The sequence below is a fragment of the Onychomys torridus genome, chromosome 11 (genome assembly GCF_903995425.1).
Source record: "Onychomys torridus chromosome 11, mOncTor1.1, whole genome shotgun sequence".
NCBI lineage: Eukaryota > Metazoa > Chordata > Mammalia > Rodentia > Cricetidae > Onychomys > Onychomys torridus.
The window spans coordinates 24,543,287-24,562,556 of record NC_050453.1 but is presented as its reverse complement, the minus strand read 5'-3'; the positions used below and the strand labels follow the sequence as shown (position 1 = coordinate 24,562,556).

The window sequence follows — 19,270 nt, the reverse complement described above, 5'->3', positions numbered from 1 at the left end:
CCTACCCAGGGAGCCTCCAGGAGCCCAGGACTCCAGAATTTTCCACCCGTCAGGAAGAAAAAAGACAAGCCAGCAAAACACATTATCATTTTATTATGCAATTTCCTTCTACAAGAAAAAAATCTCTAAAAATATAAATACGAACTCTCTAAAAAATACTCAGAATAGAACTATAATCTTGTTCTTTCAAACAGGGACCAAACTTGTTCTGTAAAAGATGATGGAATAAAAACACATGTCTTCATGTCTCCCAGATACAGAACATTCACAGATACATTTCTAGAGAGAGGTGTGGGTTGGGACTAGGAAGGGAACACCCTCTTTCCAGGGTTTTGGAAGCAGACTTTGTGATCTCTCAGGGTAAAGCTATGGGCTGAATGGGGGTATACAATGGGGCTGGAAAGAAGTGGGGAGAAAAAGGCTCCAAGGCCCCAGCTTCTTAAACATAGAAGTTAGATTCTCCATTCCTCTCCATTAGCCTGTCCCCCTGTCCCCCGCCCCAATGCAGATCAAGCTACCCAAAGACCAAGCCCCCAGAGGATACTGATTCATTATGAAGGCTGCTATGCTACAGGCCAGACTGCTGGGATGGTTAGTGAGCCTGTTGGGGGCACTAGATGGAAGAGCTGATGTGAATCAAAGCCCTCAAGAGGATTTGAAGGTCCCTGGGAAGCATTTAGCCCCAGCACCAGGCAGCATCTGCAGCATCTGCAGCATCTAAGATGCGGCTCAGTCTCAAAGGATCTCCCAAGGTAGCAGAATCACTTCTGTAGCTGCGAGATGACCAAGATTCTAGGAGTTGGTGTATGCATCCATGAAACCTAATTCAACATCCAACACAAGTCTAAAGTACTCAGAAATTTCCTTTTCATGGGTCCTGGGACAATGTGGTGGGATCTTTTGGCTAATCCTGGGCCTGAGGGTCAGTACTCTAGCAGTATCCTGGGTGCTTAAGCAAGCCAAGCCAAGCTGTCAGTCTTAGGCAACAGTATCACTTAGCCTCTGGGGAAGGGCAGCCCCAGAGAGCAGCTACCAGCTGAGTTTCCCATCAGAGAAGCAAACCAAGATTCTGGTTTGGAGAGCTCAGATTACATTGGACTTGCTCTCTAGTGTTTGCTTAGACTTTCCACCCCACAGCCTAGACTCACTCTATTTCAAGTTATATCACAAATCACTCTGGGGAAATTCATAGGTCCTCAAACGCTAGTCCTAAGGACTTCTCTGACTTCAGGGTCAGATGTCACATCCTTGGGATGTTCTTGGAGGAAGGCACATGTGCTACATATGTGTTAACCATCCTGTATACTCCATCAGGGCCTTCAGATGCCTGGCTGCATGGGTTCTCATCTGAGAGGAAGAGACAGGACTTGGCAGGGAGCATGGGATGAAGCCTTGTTCTCTGTGGCATTGGAAGACGGGGTCAGAGAAGAGGGTCAGAGGGCAGAGATTGCTAAAGCCATACAGCTGCTTAAGCAGGTATATGAGAGGGAAACCTCATCCCAGGGATCCCGCCGCGGCGGCCTCCTATTCTGGTTCTGCAGGAGTTAGCTCAGATGTCTGCTGGTTGGGAAGAGGGCAGCACGCTGGTGATGTTGAGCTGGGAAGCGAGGCCTGTGTGTCCCAGTCTCACAGATGGGAAGCCCAGCAGACAGCAAAGGAAAGACCACAGGAAGAAGAGTCAGATGAACACTACAGGGCCTGCCCTGGCTGGATGCACCATCCCCAGCCTCCTTGTGGGGCTCTGACCTCCTTGTTCGAGACAAGGGATGTCCTCTTCTGGCTACAAAGACCCTTGTGGCTGGGATCACTACAGAGTCTCCAAGCCATGGGAAGACAGCATGCTAGGGCCCCTGGAGGGAGAAAAGAACCCAAAGCAAGTTAACCTGGAAGGCAGGAACCGGCCAAGGGTTGATAAACCTTGCTGGTTCCTTACACAGTTCCTGCCGGCAGAAGCAGAGGAGGATCGTTGGGATAAAGGACAGAGAGAGGCTCGGGGTATCTCAGGGCAGGCCTGCTGCTGCAGGGAACGCAGGCCCCTTCAGCACATGCACAAAGAAGCACTTCCACTTTCACAACCGCTTTGCCACCACAGTCCTCACCACATTCCAGTCTCTCACATGCCCCACCCTGGCTCTCACACATACTGTTCCCAGGCCCTGGCACTGCCTCATTCTTGGTGTGGAGTGGCCTGAGAAGCTGCTCTGACTCTCAGTGACACCCTTCTCAGTCCTCACTTCACTCTTCTCTATGATCTCTGCCCTCGGCTCTTGCAGGACCATTCCGTGTTCCCAAGCTCTCCTCTTGAATGTTAGGACACTCTCTGCTGCTTCTGCAGGGGCCTGCCTACCTCTGTCTTCACACACATAGCAAGGAACCCCAGCACGACTGCCCATACTAGTCTCCGAAGTGCCTGCCCAGAGAGGCAGGGGTATATCTCGCTGGATGGGAAAACCCTAGGAACCCTGGTGACGAGGTTCAACCTTTGAGGAAGTCCACAAGGTCCCAGGTCTTGGAAGCACCTTCTTTGGCCCTAACCCAGCAACAGAGGAAAGGTGGTGGCTAGGGATCCACATGGCCTAGAGGCTGAAAGAACTATGGTGAGGTTGTGGTCATGGTGTAGCTTTCCAGGCCGGATCCCATCACTAAGCCAAACCTACCATTCCTCCCTAGCTGTATTTCCTTCAAGGCAGGGAGAGTCCTTGGACCACTATGGAAGAAAGGGACAGAATCAGGACTTGTCGGGGTAGGGGTGTATAAGAACAGATAGCATATGCATCTGATCAGACAGGCAAGGAGAATTCCTGCTAGATCCATCCTCCTAAGCCAGTGGCCCTGTAATCCAGTAGGAAGCTGGGACGAGCCTGAGGGTAGATGAGTTCCAACAGCAGCCAGAAGATCTTACAGAGAAGTGGGATTGACTAGAGATGGCACCCCCATCCTTTTGCCATTCTGCAGACTCCTTCACTGGGGCTACTTGTGGCAATCTGGTCCCCCAACACCTCAGGTAGAAAGCGGGCTCTGCTGTACCTGCCACAAGAAAGATGGGGACGTGGCAGAGTTGGGGCAAAGGACCTGTGTGCAGTGGAGGATAAAGAGCATGTTCAGCAGGGAAGACAAGACATACTACTCAAAGGACAGCAGGTCTGGGTGAAGGCTCTCCTTGTCCAGACTGGAGGTCCTTGCCCGTGGAGGCGGGCTGCTGTTCTCCCAGGACTCAGCCAGGCTGATGGGGCTCAAGCTGAGCTTGAGGCCATTCCTCTCAATGGAGCCAGGGGAGGAGGCTTTTCTGCACTCAGTTGCCTTTAGCTTGGATTCTTCCTGGCTGTTCTTGTGTATTAGGTCAGGTACCAAGAGGGACACCTCGCCATTGGGCAGAGCCTCTCCCTTATCTCCCATTTCAATGGTAGACTCTGGCCTCGAAGTATCTGCAGAGACAGGCTGAGAAGTAGGTGGAGAGTCCTGGACCTGCCCAGGTGACAGTTCTGTCCCATATTCGAGACTGCTTAGGACGGGCTGCGATGAAATCAGCATGTCCTGGGTGGTCTTCAGGGCCCGAGGGGTTCGCTTCCGGGTTATGGGAGGTGGAGGATCCAGCAGAGGGAAGGCTTCTTGGACTGACCTGCAGGACCGTGAGAATAAACATCCAGGCTTTATGATGGTGAGACACCAGTCTCAATTCTCTACTCCAGCTGCCCCTCCACACACACTCCCCCACCCCCACCCCAGGTCATGCTTCCTCTGTTGAGTGCTCATTCTGGGTTTAGGGTGCAGACTTGAGCAACTTCAGCACAATTAGTTATGGGGCTGTTCCCCGCTCATTCAGTGCTCAGAGTGGCACAAAGTGCTGCCTCTGTGAGGCTGGATAAAGATCCCAGTCATCTCAGAACCCAAGAACCATGAAAGGGCACATGAGCTCATGACATGGTGTTGGAATCAAGGCCCAGAAGGGAGCTGATGGATGGAAACGGAAGTAGCTGTAGCAGCTTTCTCCCTTCCTGTCAGGTACTCAGTCTACAGTAGCAGTTCTGAGGAATGGCTGGCATCAGAACCCATGTGGGGAGTTTCTGGGCAAGACCAGGATTCAAATTCAGTTCCAAATACTGAGAGGCACAGCTACCTCTCTGAACTTGGGTAATTTGCAAATGAAAGTAAATTTAAACCTGGCATGGTGGCTCCCAGCTCTAATCCCAGGAAAGCCAAGACAGAAGAATTGCCCTGACTTTGAGGTCAGCTTGGGCTGGAGCGTGAGTTCCGGGCTAGCCTGGGTTACAGTGTGACACAACACCCAGGCTGGAAGCGCTTCTCTGAAGGCTGAAGTGGGCTCTCATCAACACAGGCCTATCTCTTTCCGTTTTTCTCGACAATTGTTCATCCCCTCCTTGGGTCTGTTCTCTCCTGAACTCAGTGTAGTTTGTCCATGTTCCTACATCTTCGAGTGGGATAATGGGCGGATGAGAAGACTCACCTTTCATCCTCCAGCCAGGCTTCACAGGCTGCCTCTTCCCCACCAGGCAGCTGGGCCCCAGCAGTCTTGTTAATCTCCATCACACCCACACTGCCCAGGCTTGAGGACTCCTTTCTTCTCAGGAGGTCATTGACCTTGGCCCCCATGGCTTTACCCAGGTTCTTAAGGTGCTGGCTGCTGCCCACCCTCAGTCCTGGGCCTCCTGGCTCTGTAGAGCCAGGGGTGATGGAGCTTGGGGCCGCAGATCTGGACAGGTGGGGGAAGGAACGGCTGGAATGGAGCTTGGGAGTGAGGGCCGTGTTCAAATTCTCGAACATGCTGTGGTCAACTATGAACAAAGAAGAGAGAAGACATGTAAGTGGAGGGGAGCAGGACCCTGGACTATGTCACTCAGCTTCCCTTCTTTTATAGCACACTCATCATCTCACAAAGCTTTGGAAGCTTCTAGTAAAGATGCTTTAAAACTTTCCCAGGGTAGTTTTTGGGGATAGGACATGAGACCAAATATTCCAGTTGTTCCCCCACCCTGGTTAATCAGTGACTGACTCCAGTTGTAAAAAGTCAGGCGTATTCCTTTAAACCAGCCTCCTTGACTCGTGGCTTGACCTCGTTGGCCTTAAGGTCACCAGGCCCTTTGAAGCAGAGACAAAATGAGGAGGAAACAATGAAATGTGACAAGTTCACACTGCACTCTCTGACTCAGGCACTGGGAACAGGACCTGCTGCAGGAAGGGCAGACAGGGATCTGTGTCGGAAGCTCCCTACTGAAAGCCACATGTGTGGCACATTCTCCCCATGGGGTATGAGCCAGCAGCTCCTAAGGTCTTCTGGAGTGGAACTTGAGAGAGTACGTAAGTTTGTGGACACAGCGGCCAGAGAGTCAATCAGACCCAGTGTGTGCCACATGGACAGGGCCCTGCTTCCAGAGAAGTACAACTGTCCTGACAAACCCCTGCCCACGTGTCCCCATGAGAACCTATTAAAGGAGCTCATTAGACTAGGGAGAGGCTCAGAGTAGTAACTGCAGGCCTGGCATCAGGACACTAGCTGTGGGTTGGCTAGAATCAGAACTCAGGCCTTCTAACCCAGAGTCTTAGGCTCTTTCCTCTACTTGGGTCATGGAGTGGCTAAGGAAGAGGGTCCTCTTGGGACCTCTGTATGGCTTGAACAGTTAGTTTGAGGGTTGGCTTACTGGATGGTAAATATTCCCAAGGCTGAGGGCACACTCCATGTATCTTTGTATTTGTAGCTTCAACACCAATTTGTATCTTGGGCCTGGTACACAGCAGGTACTCAATGAGCATCTCAGATGAACTGCCCAAACTCACTTTGCTGGTGGAGAATTAGGAAGGATAAGACAGTAGCCATGAAGTCTGTTGTTGAAATGGCTGGAGCTCCAGGCTCTATGCTGCTCATATACGGGGTGCTGTATAATTTTATGTTGACTTGACACTGCTAGAGTCATCAGAGAGGAGGTAGATTCAATTAAGAAAATGCCTCCATAAGATCATGGCATAAGCAAGCCTATAGAGCATTTTCTTAATTAGTGACTGGTGGAGGAGGGCCCAGCCCATTGTGGGTGGTGCCATCCCTGAGCTGGTAGTCCTGGGTTCTATGCGAAAACAGGCCAAGCAAGCCACAGAGAGCAATCCAGTAAGCAGCACCCCTCCATGGCCTGTGTATCAGCTCCTACCTCCAATTTCCTGTCCTGTTTGAGTTCCTGTTCTGACTTCGTTCAGTGATGGTCTATGGAGGTGAAAGCATAAGCTAAATAAACTCCTTCCTCCCCAATTTGCTTTTGGACATGGTGTTTCATCACAGCAATGGTAACCCTGACTAGGACACACTGACATCTGGGCATCCACATTCTCTCTAAAAATTCATCTAGGTCATCAAAATAGCCTTAGTTGTCTATGGCCATTGTTCTCTTTGTTGTCTATCTGGATGAAGAGAGGTTGCATGTGGTCCCCGGGCTCCCATTGTCAATACGTCTGCTAAGGGTCTATCTCAGTAAACCTTTCCTATGATTGCCTGAGGATAAGTCTTCATGTTCTTCTCATTTGTCCTGCATTGCTAAGTTCCAGGCCAGGGGGAATGCTTCGCTTTCTGTGATTTGAGTTGAGAAATCCCAATTGAATCAATCAGCTAGATAACTTGTATTGGAAGGGTCCTTGGGTGGAAGAGAGAAAGCCATGGGAAGAAGAGCAGAACTCTTACCCATGGATGACTTCCATAGTCTTCACCTCTGAGTATCTTGACCCATGGGCACATTTTCTCATGGAATATGGGCTGGCAGCTCCTTAGGTCTCCTGGGGTGGAGTTGCTGTGTGGTGGGATGGGCATGCCAGGGAATTTGTGACAAGTCCTGAGCAGCTTGGACTCCAGATGTGCACCTATCACACTGGCAGAGCCCTCAGCCTACCTCACAGCTGCTCCTGACCATTCTCTTAAGAGTTTGTATTGCCATGTCATCCACTTTGGAATAACTTGCCCATTGTGACTCAAATCCTTTCATTTTATTTACTTAGGCACTCTGCAAGCTAGCTGAGGTTATTTGGAAATTAATTTCACTATTCCCCTCCCCCTTCCATCCAGAAGGAGCACAGAACAGAAAGGAATTATATGCAATGCTCTATAGGTGTGTGTTAGGAGCACCAAGTTCTCCACTGTTTCCTGGATCTCATAATTCTCTGGTGGTTTTTATAATGTCAGAGCAAGTCCACTCAGTTTAAAAGGCGGAAACACTAAAACTACCCATCAGTGTGATTCATAAATCATGAGCGCCTCTTACTTCCAAAGCACACCTTTAACAAACAACTAGATGATGCCTCATTTGGATTTTCTGTACTTCTCTACTTTCTATAATATAGTCTGTGAAAGATGCTGAATTCCTCAGCAATTTAAAGTCTGTTCTATGCTTTCTTTTTCATTACCTCAGTTTTCCTAGGAACTACACCTGGTCTATATAACAGAAGGAGAAGACCCTTCGAAGGGGCTATCGAATCTTAGAGTGCCTTTATTATCCACAAGGCCTTGCATAACAATAAGCATTTAATAAATCAGTTTAACTGAATTTGACTTTTATGTGAATTCTTAAAAAAAACAAAAACAAAAACAAAAACAGCTCAACTATGGGCTGAAAGTATAAGGAAGTCACTCAAGCTGTCTCCAGACTTGTGACTCTAGTCTCAGAAAGCACTCAAGCCCTCTCTGTGGCAGAAGGCTTGTGAGCTCAGGCTAGGAAACATTGTCTTCTCCATAAAGTTGGCCTCACAGTGTAGTCCTTTTCCTGCTAATGAGCCTCTTACACTCCGTCCCTTCAGCCCGGGACTAGTCTTGGTGACTGAGAGAACAATGATGACAGTGAGAAAGATGACTGGACCCCAGCCAGGAAGCCCTCCCAGTAGCACCCCATAACATGCACATACTCAAGCAGAGGGGGACATTTGGGAAAAATACACCATCCACAAGGAAGAGGGGCTCTTACCTGTCCGAGAAAAGGGCTCGAAAGGCAGGTGGGGAACAAATGAGAGAAAGACACATTTAAGTAGTGACCAACCACCATGAGAGAGGTATCTCCTGTTTGAGCCATTGCCAACAACCCACGAAAAAGGCTGTGCCATAAACCTTTTTAGCAAACTGTGCAAAGACCAAGTTCCCACAAACTCTGTGATAGCTAAATCAAAACAGGGTTGTGTTTTTAAAACAACCAAAAGCCAGCCTTCCCAATTTCCCTCCAGACATTTTGGGCCCCCTTTACAAGAATTCTATCTACCTAGCGAGTAACTAAAACACTTCTAAGCCTGGTGGACCCTGTGCATATAGCTCACATCTTTGCTCCTTTCACATGTAAACTGCTACATTGCAGCCAGGAAGACATTTATTCATACACTCTAACTCAGTCTCAAGGAACAGTACTAAATCCAAGTGGCAGAGGCTGCCCACCACACAGGCAGCTGATGGACAAGGATATTCAAAATCATGCAGCCTGACTCCCAGACCCACGAGCTTTGCTTTACACCATGGTGACCCAAGGGAAATGGCCAACAACCTTATGCCACCAAAACATTAATGTTAATTTACACTGTAAACATTCTAGCAGTCTAAACCAACCATGGGGAGAAACAGGAGGGAAGTTAGGTTCCCCTATTCCTTCAAATGTTCAAGTAGCTAGGAATAAATGCTCAGATATGCTCTACAAGATGGCCAGAGTTGGGAGTTGAGGACGGGACTGTTTTTTGCAGCCAAGGTAAACACATCACCATTTACATCCAAAGCACTTCTATATGTCTAAGTTGATGGGCTTTGATGATCCAGAATGGGACACCTGCATCTCCTCTTCTAAGGATCACAATCACCTTTCATTCTTATTCCACATCCTCCTAAGGTGCCAGGTGGTTATATGGGAAAGGACGGCAGAGAGACAAAGTGGCCCCAGAGTCCACAGTCTCGTCAGCACACTGTCTTAATAAGCAAAGCAGGATGGAGGAAGCCACTTGCCTAAAAGAGCACCAACAATTAGAAACAATAGCTGATCCCTAAGCTTACAAAATATATGTTCAAGTGTTTAGGTATAAAAGGATCTAGGGTAACTTACCTCCAAATTGTTCAGAAAACAAGTAAACAAACAAAACACATTAACTGGGAATGTTGCTCAGTGGTAGAGTGCTTATCCAGCATGCATAATGCCTTGTGTTTCATCCCCATTCTCTCTCTCTCTCTCTCTCTCTCTCTCTCTCTCTCTCTCTCTCTCTCACACACACACACACACACACACACACGCATACACACACAGACACACACAAATATAAATACGTACACATTCATGCATACATACACACATATGTACACACAAATTATGTCAGGTGGAGGAACTGATAACACAATGGGATAGAAGTGTTAAAACAGGAAAATCTAGCTACACAGTCTGTGGATGTTTCTGTACTAATTTTAAGTTTTGCACATTTCAGAAATTGAACTTGTTTCTCAAAAATGTCTCAAAAAGCATGCTCTAAACAGTACGATCAGTAAAACAAAACAACATACATATTCAGTGGTAGAGGCCACGAAAATAGGAAGAAGAAAAGCAAGACGGTCACTCCCAGAGGATGGAGGGTCCCAGACATGGGAACACATAAAAGTTGACACTCGCAGAGAAAAAAGGGGACAAAAACACCACTGTTATGACTCTGTGATATTCTTCCTCTGGCTGGCCATTCTCAGCCAAGACGGGCCACTGAGGAATGACAAAAAAGAAAACCCTCCCGCCATTAGCTCCCATCTGAAGTGCAGGTGGAAGACACTTCCTGCCGTCCTGTGTGATACCTGTTCACTCCATCGGTAGCTTCTTTTGCTATGCAGTGGCTCCATAATTTCATGCAGCTCCATCCTGGGGCCATTTCCTGAGTGCCTGGAGCTCTGCTTGGAAAGTTCTTGACTATAGCTATAATCCTGAAGTATATTTATGTTTCCTCTAGCAATTCCAGCATTTCCGGTTGTGTCTGTCTCTGACCTGCTCTGAAGAAACCTTTGCACGGGGTGAAAGACAATGTGTCTACTTGTATTCTTCCGCAGATGGGTGCACAGTTGCTAGAACTATTTGTATTCCCCACTGTCTGCTTTTGACTCACTTGTCGAAACCTAGGTGGCTACAGCCTTGCCAGTTTACTTCCAGCTCCCCTGTTTTATTAGTCTAATACCCGTGGAAATTATAATGTTAAACAAGGGAACTGGACTTTTTTTTTTTTTTAGGTGCAGATTCTAGTTTGTGATGTCTATAGATGGGTGTAAAGGTGGGTAAAGCCAGAGGAAAACTAAAAAAAAGAGACCCATAAATAATAAAAATGAGATGCTAAGGATAGTGGAAAAGGACAAAGAGCACAGGTACGTCAATGTAGAAAGGTGCTGGGAGAGGTTGTGGGGCTTGGGAGGTTAGAGGGGGGTGGAGAAGGGAGGATAATCTATTAAAACATACTTTGATAAAAAATTCTATAATGATAGCTAATCCGTTGTTATATCCATTCAAAAAATTTAAATTAAGGAAAAAGAAAACGAAAAAGTAGTTAAGTTTTTAAAAGGCGAAATCGTCTTGCATACAAGAAAACTACATCCATCTTTTAAACTCGTAACCCCACTGGCTAGTGGAATTGTGGGACCTTGTGATGTCAGCTGCACTCAGAATGTTTATTGTCCAGACAATCTGGCCAGCCTCCCGGAGCAGGTGTGTGGCCTCCATAGCTTGTGGTGGTCAAAACATGGAGAACTTCTCACTTCTCAGCGTCTCTAGACCTCGAATCTCTTCCTCTGCACTGAGTGCTTTTCCTGACATTATGTCCTCACTTGCCACCAGCTTGCCAGGTAAATGCTGAAGTCACCAGGACTACAAAGGTGGGGAATTCTGTTCATTAAACTTATTTGAGTTTTGTTTGGAAAACATGATCTTGTCAGATCACACTATAGGATCATGATTGCTTGAGAAAACCATATATAGCGGGATAACATAAGTTTTCAAAAGATTGCATTCCTAGTAAATTTTGCTGACTAAATCTGGCAAGGGACAAATGGCAGAAGCATTTGTTGCCACATTTCTTTCCTCTAGAGCTAGCTTCTATGAAATCTCAAGGTGGTGATCTGTCTACACAGAGAGCAGGCTCTTGCATTAACTTGGTCTTAAACTGGAGGAAAACAACATTAGTTAGTGGCAGGTAGTAGGCCAACTGATGAGCACAGGCAGAACAAAGGTAGACCTGTGAAGACTTGTCAACTGAAGTGTGACCCTAGCTCTTCTGTGTGACCGTCACCTGAGAAAGGCAGCTTCTCAGGCCTCCATACCAGTGATTCAGAACAAGAGCCTCTAGGGATTCCCATGCACACTGGAATTGAGCTGTACTACTGTGTAAGTTCTCTTAAACATCCATTTGCCTCTACAGAGAACATTTTAAAATTTACCTCCTCAAAGCTTAGCTCTTGCCATGGAGTTCAAGGCAGATCCATTTTCTCCCAGACCCACTTGGTGGAGATCAAAGCCATAGCCTCATGCATGCTTGGCAAGTGTTCTCCCAATGCGCTAACCCCCAACCCTAGACGGCCATAACCTTTCTGTAACCTTTTCTTAAGTGAACTTGTCATGTGAGATTTAGTAGCTACTTCAGCATACAACATGCAGCAAAGGCCCACATACCCCCTCTGACTGAAGGAATGAGGTGTTTCAATTGGAGAAGGTGGCTTACTTCTCCTTCTCAAAGGGATCATGCAACTTGCCTATGTAAGCTGTGACCAGAGCTTCCATCTTGGAACCTGTGTCCCAGAATCCCATGAAAAGGAAGTTACACATGATAAGCAGGAGCATCAGGTGAGGGGTAGGCCAGGGGAAAAAAAAGTGTCATCTGGGACAAGTCTTCATAATAAGGTTGGAAACCAAGGCTTTCATTGTGCTAGACATGACCTTTACTACTATATCATGTCCCCAGCCTGGCCAAATCTTATAACCTGGTTCCCAGAGGACTTTTTTTAGGTTTGAGGAAACTGCCCCATCTATGACTCCCTGGGATACCACCTAGAACAGGCCTGCTTGTTTGACTCCAGAGATGACTGTTTTGCATTAGTTTTGAGATCCCTAAACACACAGAAGGTAAGCCTCTAAAGTATGTCTTGGAAGGTCCCCAAAAGAGGACTCCCAATTTTGCTCAGCTCACCACTGTTTCTATAACCCAGACATTGTAAAGACAGAAGTACCCACTGAGGCTTCCAGCCCAGCTCACGACCTGCCACCCCAGTACCCAAAGCAATACTCTCCAGCATGGGGTGCAGAGCCAAGTGCCCTCACCAGGGGAGGCCTTCTCCTACTCTGGGCAGGGATATGAGAGATGCTAAAAGGGGACAGGGACTGTACCCCTAAAGGGAAGGGTGTCTGCAAGTCCACTCTCCACATGCTGCCTTCTCACCCATGCCTCCTGTAGTAGAGGCCCACAGGCCCACAAAGGCTTCTTGTCTTTTAGTCCTGTCTGCCAAACTCATGTGGAGGGCCAGTTTCTGTCCGAGTAGACTTATGGGGTGATTAGAATGGGTGCTGAGGCTGGAAAAGTTGTCAAGCCATTGGTGGCAGAAAGATCATAGGTTGTCAGATGTCTACCTGTCCTTGGCTATCCTTAGAGGAGTCAGAAGTCAGGTTTTCTTTACACAGGGCAGGTTCTGTCTTCTGCCCAGATACCCAATGGCCGTTTTCATCATCAGGAAAAGAACGCAGCAGGAGTGGATGTCTTGGGCTGTTCTTCCCATCCCCTCATCATCTGTGGTCTCTCGGCCACCACCGAGGTGGAACACGGGTCTCCTGAGGTCGTGGCTGACTGCCTGCTTCTCCTGACTGCCTCCAGCCACTTCACTGACCCTGCCCTTTCCTTTGCAGACTTGGGGAACACCCAGAATGGGGAGCAGCTGAGGCGAAACTGCACCATCTACCGGCCCTGGTTTTCCCCTTACAGCTACTTCGTATGCACAGACAAAGAGAGCCACTTGGAGGCTTATGGGTTCCCAGAGGTGGACCGGGAAGAGGGCAGAGGCGACAAGTGCCTTATTGAGGATGTGGCTGAGAGTGTCTGCTCGTCTTCCTCCTCCCAAGAGAACACGTACCCCAGGGAGGCCAACAAGAAATCCAAGCATGGTTTGGAGTCTATTACATCCCAGGACATCCTAATGGCTTCCAAGTGGCACCCAGCCCAACAGAATGGCTACAAGTGTGCGGCCTGCTGCCGCATGTACCCGACTCTGCACTCCCTCAAGAGCCACATCAAGGGAGGCTTCAAGGAGGGTTTCAGCTGCAAGGTATACTACCGCAAGCTCAAAACTCTCTGGGGCAAGGAGCAGAAGGCCCGGCCAGGAGAGAGGCTCTCCTTGGTCAGCTGCTAGGCCTTCAAGTAGTCTGCTGACACCTCAGGTAAATAGGGATGAGGCCGACTTATGCCTCTGGAGAGGTAACAATAAATTGAAGTTAGTCATAGTATTCTTCTGTCAAGTCTGGTCACTCTCCATCAGCTGCTTTTCCTGGTACCCAGCGAGTCTTCATCACCTTCAATTAGCGATTGCCTAGCAACACCAGGCCCACCTCTTTGTCCTCCTCGCCCTCTCTCTCAAGGGCAACACCGTACTTGAAGTTTGAGAATATCCTCTGAGTGGCCATTAAAGGAAGGTGCCCAGACTAGCAGTGGTGGCCTCCTCTGGGAATCAATGAAAGACACAATTCTTAGAACACACTTGAACCTACTCAGTCAGAAACTCTGAGGTAAGAGCCTGGTCAACTGTGCCATACTCAGCCTCCATGGTGACTCTGAAGCAATTCAGATATTAAAAAAAAAAAAAAAAAAAAAAAATCCACTGCTCCAGGGTGCTGGTCTACAGGATCAGTCCTTGCCCACATTGAGGATAAAGGGCAGAGAAAGAATTCCTGTAGTTTGAAAGACATCTTAGATACTAACCTTTTAAGGGAATTATACCTCTGGAGAGGACAACATGACTCTGAGCATAAGCCAGGAAAGAGACAAGGAGGGTGGGCCATCTCCGCCACATGTACCGTGACTACGCCTCAGAGTGGGTACGTCTTGCTGAAGCAGACAGAATTATGCTTAACCCAGGGGATATATTAACCCAGCCATATTAACCCATGGCTGTTTTGAATCATGTCAAAATAGATGGTTAATCATGTGATAACACTACATTATGTCCCCACAGAATGTACCAGGTGGACAGTCCTGATCCTGACTCCATTTCAGGGCAACCTTCTCTGCCAATCTGAAGCAGAAGGATGACTGGGCATTTCCTTTTGGGGACTGGGTATCAACTGTCATGTAGTCTTCCCCACCCCCCAAGAGTGGGTCAGTGTGTGTAGCTTCCTCCCTTGATTTTCCCATGATACCCTTCCTGGAGCCTGACTTGATGGTTTAGCAGAGCTGCTTCTGTTTATCATTGTGTTGTCAAAATATGATGCACGAGTCTTATGTTTCCCCAGCATGAGCAATGCTGTGCTCAAATCCCTATCATTTAACATAGCATGAGAAGAACCCTGACCCTTCATCAGGTCCTGTTTATCACTGTTTTTTTCTGTGCAACCTGCCCGCCCCCCACCTTAGCAAGAGTCTATGTCAGGCTCAAGAACTGGGATGTGCAGGTTACAACCTGGCCACTCAGATGCTAGGTGGTCTCTAGGCAATCTGGACATCACTCCCTAGATACCACCCCCCAAAGGAGACTTGTGACTGGTGAGCCTTTCTAGCACCCACTCGGTGTTTCTTACCTGGAAAAGTCCCTGAGCTCTGCAATGTTTTTTTAACATGTGTGGTTGTGAAGGGTATCATTTCCCTTCAATAGGGCTCCTCAGCAATACAGTGAGAAGCATGCACAGGAGAGGCTCCTCTTGGCTTCACCAGTGCCTGGGAAACCAGCTGGCTCCTCATCTTCTGCCAACCCCATGCTCCCTGCTCCAGGACCCCTGCATCACATGCCCCAAACAGCCAAGAGGAGAAGCATCCATAGGGGCTAGAGAAGGGACCACAGCATGTGCTCATTACTATCCTCAGGTGTGCAGTATCTTCTCCCTAGGGACAGGAAGGTTTGCTCCTCTCCTCCAGGAGATGTGAATTCTTTCTCTACCATGTCCCAGAGCTGATGCTACCTGGCTTAGGAAGTGGGTGCAAGGGGAGGGGACAGAAGAAGCAGGTTAAACAGAAGAAGCAAGTAGAGACAATAGGAAAGCATTTAGAAATAAGAAAGGTTTATTTAGCAAAAGCCACTAACTAGTGACGACATCCAGGGAGTAAGTGCACTTACATTAACAGAATCGTTTCCCAGAGAGTTGATCCAACAGCTAATGACGCAATGGTTTTAGGAAGCAGAGGGAGGGGAGGGGAAAGCAGTCAAGCAAAGAGAATAAATAAAGGAATACAACTCATTTAAACAAGGTCAGCTGAGAGGAGCGAGGCGCAGACAGGTTTTTACAGACAGCATCAATAGAAGCAGGAATCCAAGGACTATGGTTTTCAGTTCCCATATGCAGTCCATCCTGTGCAGAGAAATTCTGTCCTGCCTCTGCAACTGCGAAGCCTTGGATGCCCAAGAGCTTTCTGGCACCTGGGGCAGGCTTCAATAAGGAGCCCCTGGTGTCCATGTGTCCTCCATATAGGGCAGAGTAGAAGGAAGGAGAAAGGCGGAGTTGAGTTAGCAGAGCGAGAAGCAAGGAAGGTGGAGGATGTTGCTGGGAAGTCAGGTCCGCAATATTCCCTGCCCTGTCCATCGGCCTAAAGAGAGGGTTGGTGGCTGCTGACCCCTCAAGACCCTTAGATCCATTCTTTGTGTCCCATCTCCACATACCAAGTGTGTACGGATTTGGGTCTTACTAGAGAGGATACTGGCACATGAAGGAATTCCCTAGAGAGGGCCTTAATCAGGGAAAGGAGAGGGTCAAGGAAGGCAGAAATGAAGGGCAAAAGTCTTACACGAGTCTCAAGTCAGCAGCCATCCATTAACCAGTCTCTCCATTCTTCCATCTCACTTCCATTTCTTCCCCTTCATAGACTTTAAAAAATCATCCTCTTTCCCACACACTTCTTTACTACCCTAGAGCTCTTTCCACCCACACCCATTTGTCTCTGATTTTAGCCTCAGCCCCTCCCTGTTCACAGGAAGTAGGCCTTGAGGAAACAGACCACCTCTCGGATACATAAAAGTTTCGATCCAAAGGTCCTAGGTTCAAGGAACCCTGGGTTGGGATTGAGTCAGTTAGGCTCATCCAGACTTGATTCCTGCCAGCTGCTTCTTCAGTTTTGTGGACCTCACATCTCAAATTCTTCCTTCCTTGTGTGTCTGGACCTCCTTCCAGCGGTTAATTAGAAAATTAACCAACAGAATCCTACCTCTTCCACTAAATGCAGAGTCAGAAAAGGATACAACCATATTGTTTATCCGAACACCCTGGAGATCTTTCTAGTCACCTCTCACAAGTCCAGAAGCATATCCCTGCTACACACACACACACACACACACACACACACACACACACGCACACACACCACCCCATCCCATCCTATCCTATTACCATCAACTCCCTGATGCACTCATGGGTAATAATGTAAAGCTATGTTAATTTCCTTTAACTTGACTGTTGAGTTAAAAGAAACGCCACTGTGACTATAAATAAGTACCATGCTTGCATTCAGATACATTTCAAAGCAAAGCTGGGGCTGAAGATCTCCATTTGGGCAGCTCCATCCTTATTAACTGACCCTCTGATAATACTGCAATTTGGCCTACAGCTTGGCCTATAGGATGACAATGAACACCCCCCAACCCCCACCAATCATATGACTTTGAACATGTCTCAGCTATCTCTTCAGGAGTCAGAAAATCTATTAATCAGTTAAGGTCTTACAGGGTGGAGGGGGAGCTTTTCTCATGAGCCTATTACTGAGTGGAGATCCCTAGGCAAGGCCTGGATGGTAAGAGATTAAAGTTGCACTTTTAATACCTGTGCTCAAGGCACGCACCTTCAGAGAGATGGGCTTGGGTGGCATAGCTGTGGTCCCTGATCTAAGTGGCAGTGATTATGAAGGGTAGACAATCTCAGCCATCAGCTTGCATCCATTTCCATTCCTTCCTTCCTTCCTTCCTTCCTTCCTTCCTTCCTTCCTTCCTTTCCTTTCTTTCCTTTCTTTCCTTTTTCAGTAAATATTGACCACTACAGCCCAGTGGAGGGAATAGGTACAGAGGTAAGGCAAGGGGGATCTGGGTTTCTGAGACTGACGCAGAGGCATGGTACTATCAAAAAGGGGCATTAGGGCATTATATGAATGTATTAGCCTCATTTATATGAGCTGGGCTGCAGGCAGGAAATGGGTTGGGGCAGAATTTCCAAACTGAAGAATCAGACCTAAGTGAGCTGTAGCAGCAATGAGCTATCCTCCCCCTGGCCTCTCAAAAGCAAGGTCCTGAACGGTCTGTCGTAACACTCCTGGCTTCCTCAGAAGCAACATCCAACACCCAGCTAGAGAAAATTCCTAGTTTATTCACTGTGTCTTGTGACTCCTCTCAACTCTGTACTCAGGTATAGCCTCACTTTCCCAGCAGCCCAGGGCATCCAGCCTCTACAGTCTCAGCCAGGGCCTGGGGAAGGAATTCTTCTATAGCTCAAGGGAGGGTTAGGCAACTTGTAGCATCCTGATATCCAAAAAAACAAAGTACCTAAGGAGGTACCAATGGCTTCCCTTTATGGTCTGCACCACAAAGACAGGAGAGTGTGTGGGTCACTGAGGCATCACCAGATAGGTTGATTAGAACCTGCCTATAACAGTGGGAGCAGCAAGCCTTCCAGAACTGTGGACGGACCCTGTCCCAAGGTCCTAGGCTCTGGAAAGCCCTGATTCCACCCCCTTCAGTCATTAGCAGAACGCAAGTGCTGATTCCTGTCTCTGGGAATCCAATTTCTGCCCCCATTTACCTTCTAAAGCAAAATCCTGACCCTCCTCTGAAGCCCTACACTCTCCACCCTGGGTGTTATGCCTTCCCTGGGCATCCCCTGCCAGGGAACATTGGCATCATTGCTACCATCTCCACCAACTCCTTGCCCTACACCTACACGGCGATCTCATCATCCAAACTATCCCCCAACTCTTGCCGCTGTAGCACATTGAGCAGGCGTGGCAGCTCCTCCTGGGACCATGAGTCACGCTCTTCACTGTCGTCCGTGTTGGACTCATACTCTGAGGCGATGCCTGACTCTCGGAACTTGATGAGCTCCAGGCCACCCAGGAGCGGCTCACCCTGCACCATGGGCCGGGTATCCTCAGGTGGGAGGAAACGAAAGCACTCCAGCTTCACCAAGCAGTCACGCCTACCTAAGGGGCTGCCCGCTGGGTGGGCGAAGTCTGCCAAGCCGGCGCCCAGCAGCGGTGAGTGTAGGTCCTCCGGCTTAGGGGTGGTGGGTTCACAGAGCACAGGCAGGGCACCTGAGCGGAAGGTGATCTCCAACAAGCTGTCCTGGGAGCCCACTGCAGGGTGACAAGGGGCAAGGAGAGGCAGTGTTAGGCAAGGCTTCAAATGTGAGCTCATTTATTAACCCGTGTAGCTTGGCAAGGCCTGGTTCTGACAACTCCAGGGGCCTTTCTTGACTGACAACCTTGACTGACATTCTGTAGCATCCCTTGAGGAGTTTTACAGCTTAACCCAGCATTCCCCTCCCTTCCACTCTTGTAGCATGAGATGCACATGGCTGCCAGGAACAGCTCTCAGAGACTTGAGAAGGCTACTGAATGCCCTGTAGTGGATTTGTGATGGGGGAAAGGTACCAACCCATCCACATTCCAAGTACGGGGTAACAGTGGAACCTTGTAAGAGGAACCGGGACAAGCAGAGTGATTTATACACGGTGGCTCACAGCTACACTTTTTAGACATTCAGCCCTGACTCTGACTACTGCTGAGAAATCTCATGGGCTGGACTGTGTCACAGCTACGAGGGGTAGCTTTAGGGAACTAATGGTATAGTCAGAAAAACATTCGATTTGCAGGGGAGTCTAAGTGTGAGTCGAGGCTTCACTCACTGTAATTGTGTGAGTCTGAGCTACTTACTGAACCTCTCAGAACTGTGTTTCCTCAGTTGTGCAACAGTCACGACAGTGTCTACTGCTACAGAGAATGGGCTTACACATTCAAAAAGTCTATCACAACCATTTGCATAACAGCTGATCGGCAGGTATTTAGCATACAGTCAACACAGACTTCATGCATGCCAGAACCCACCCGTCGGCAAACTTAATGATGAAGG

The 19,270-nt window shown here is 48.3% G+C and overlaps 2 protein-coding genes across 5 annotated transcripts in view; one reads left to right on the top strand and one right to left on the bottom strand.

Moving 5' to 3' along the window:
* Positions 1-111: 111 nt before the first annotated feature.
* The window catches only part of LOC118593445 (carboxyl-terminal PDZ ligand of neuronal nitric oxide synthase protein), a 91,052-nt gene continuing 71,893 nt past the window's right edge, over positions 112-19,270 (bottom strand). For 2 of the 4 annotated variants that reach the window (XM_036202918.1, XM_036202919.1), the window contains exons 8-10: positions 18,343-18,495; positions 4,466-4,793; positions 112-3,619 (exon numbers count right to left, since the gene is read on the bottom strand). In XM_036202918.1, the coding sequence (XP_036058811.1) occupies positions 3,124-3,619; positions 4,466-4,793; positions 18,343-18,495 (977 nt within the window). In that variant the 3' untranslated portion in view covers positions 112-3,123. Of the gene's footprint in view, positions 3,620-4,465; positions 4,794-7,952; positions 9,185-15,203; positions 18,496-19,270 lie in introns of those variants that run through there. The other 2 variants (XM_036202922.1, XM_036202920.1) reach the window with 2 other exon arrangements.
* Positions 10,720-13,381, top strand: Spata46 (spermatogenesis associated 46). Its single transcript, XM_036202562.1, is given in 2 exon segments — positions 10,720-10,822; positions 12,870-13,381. Coding segments are annotated over 2 exon segments (615 nt in total).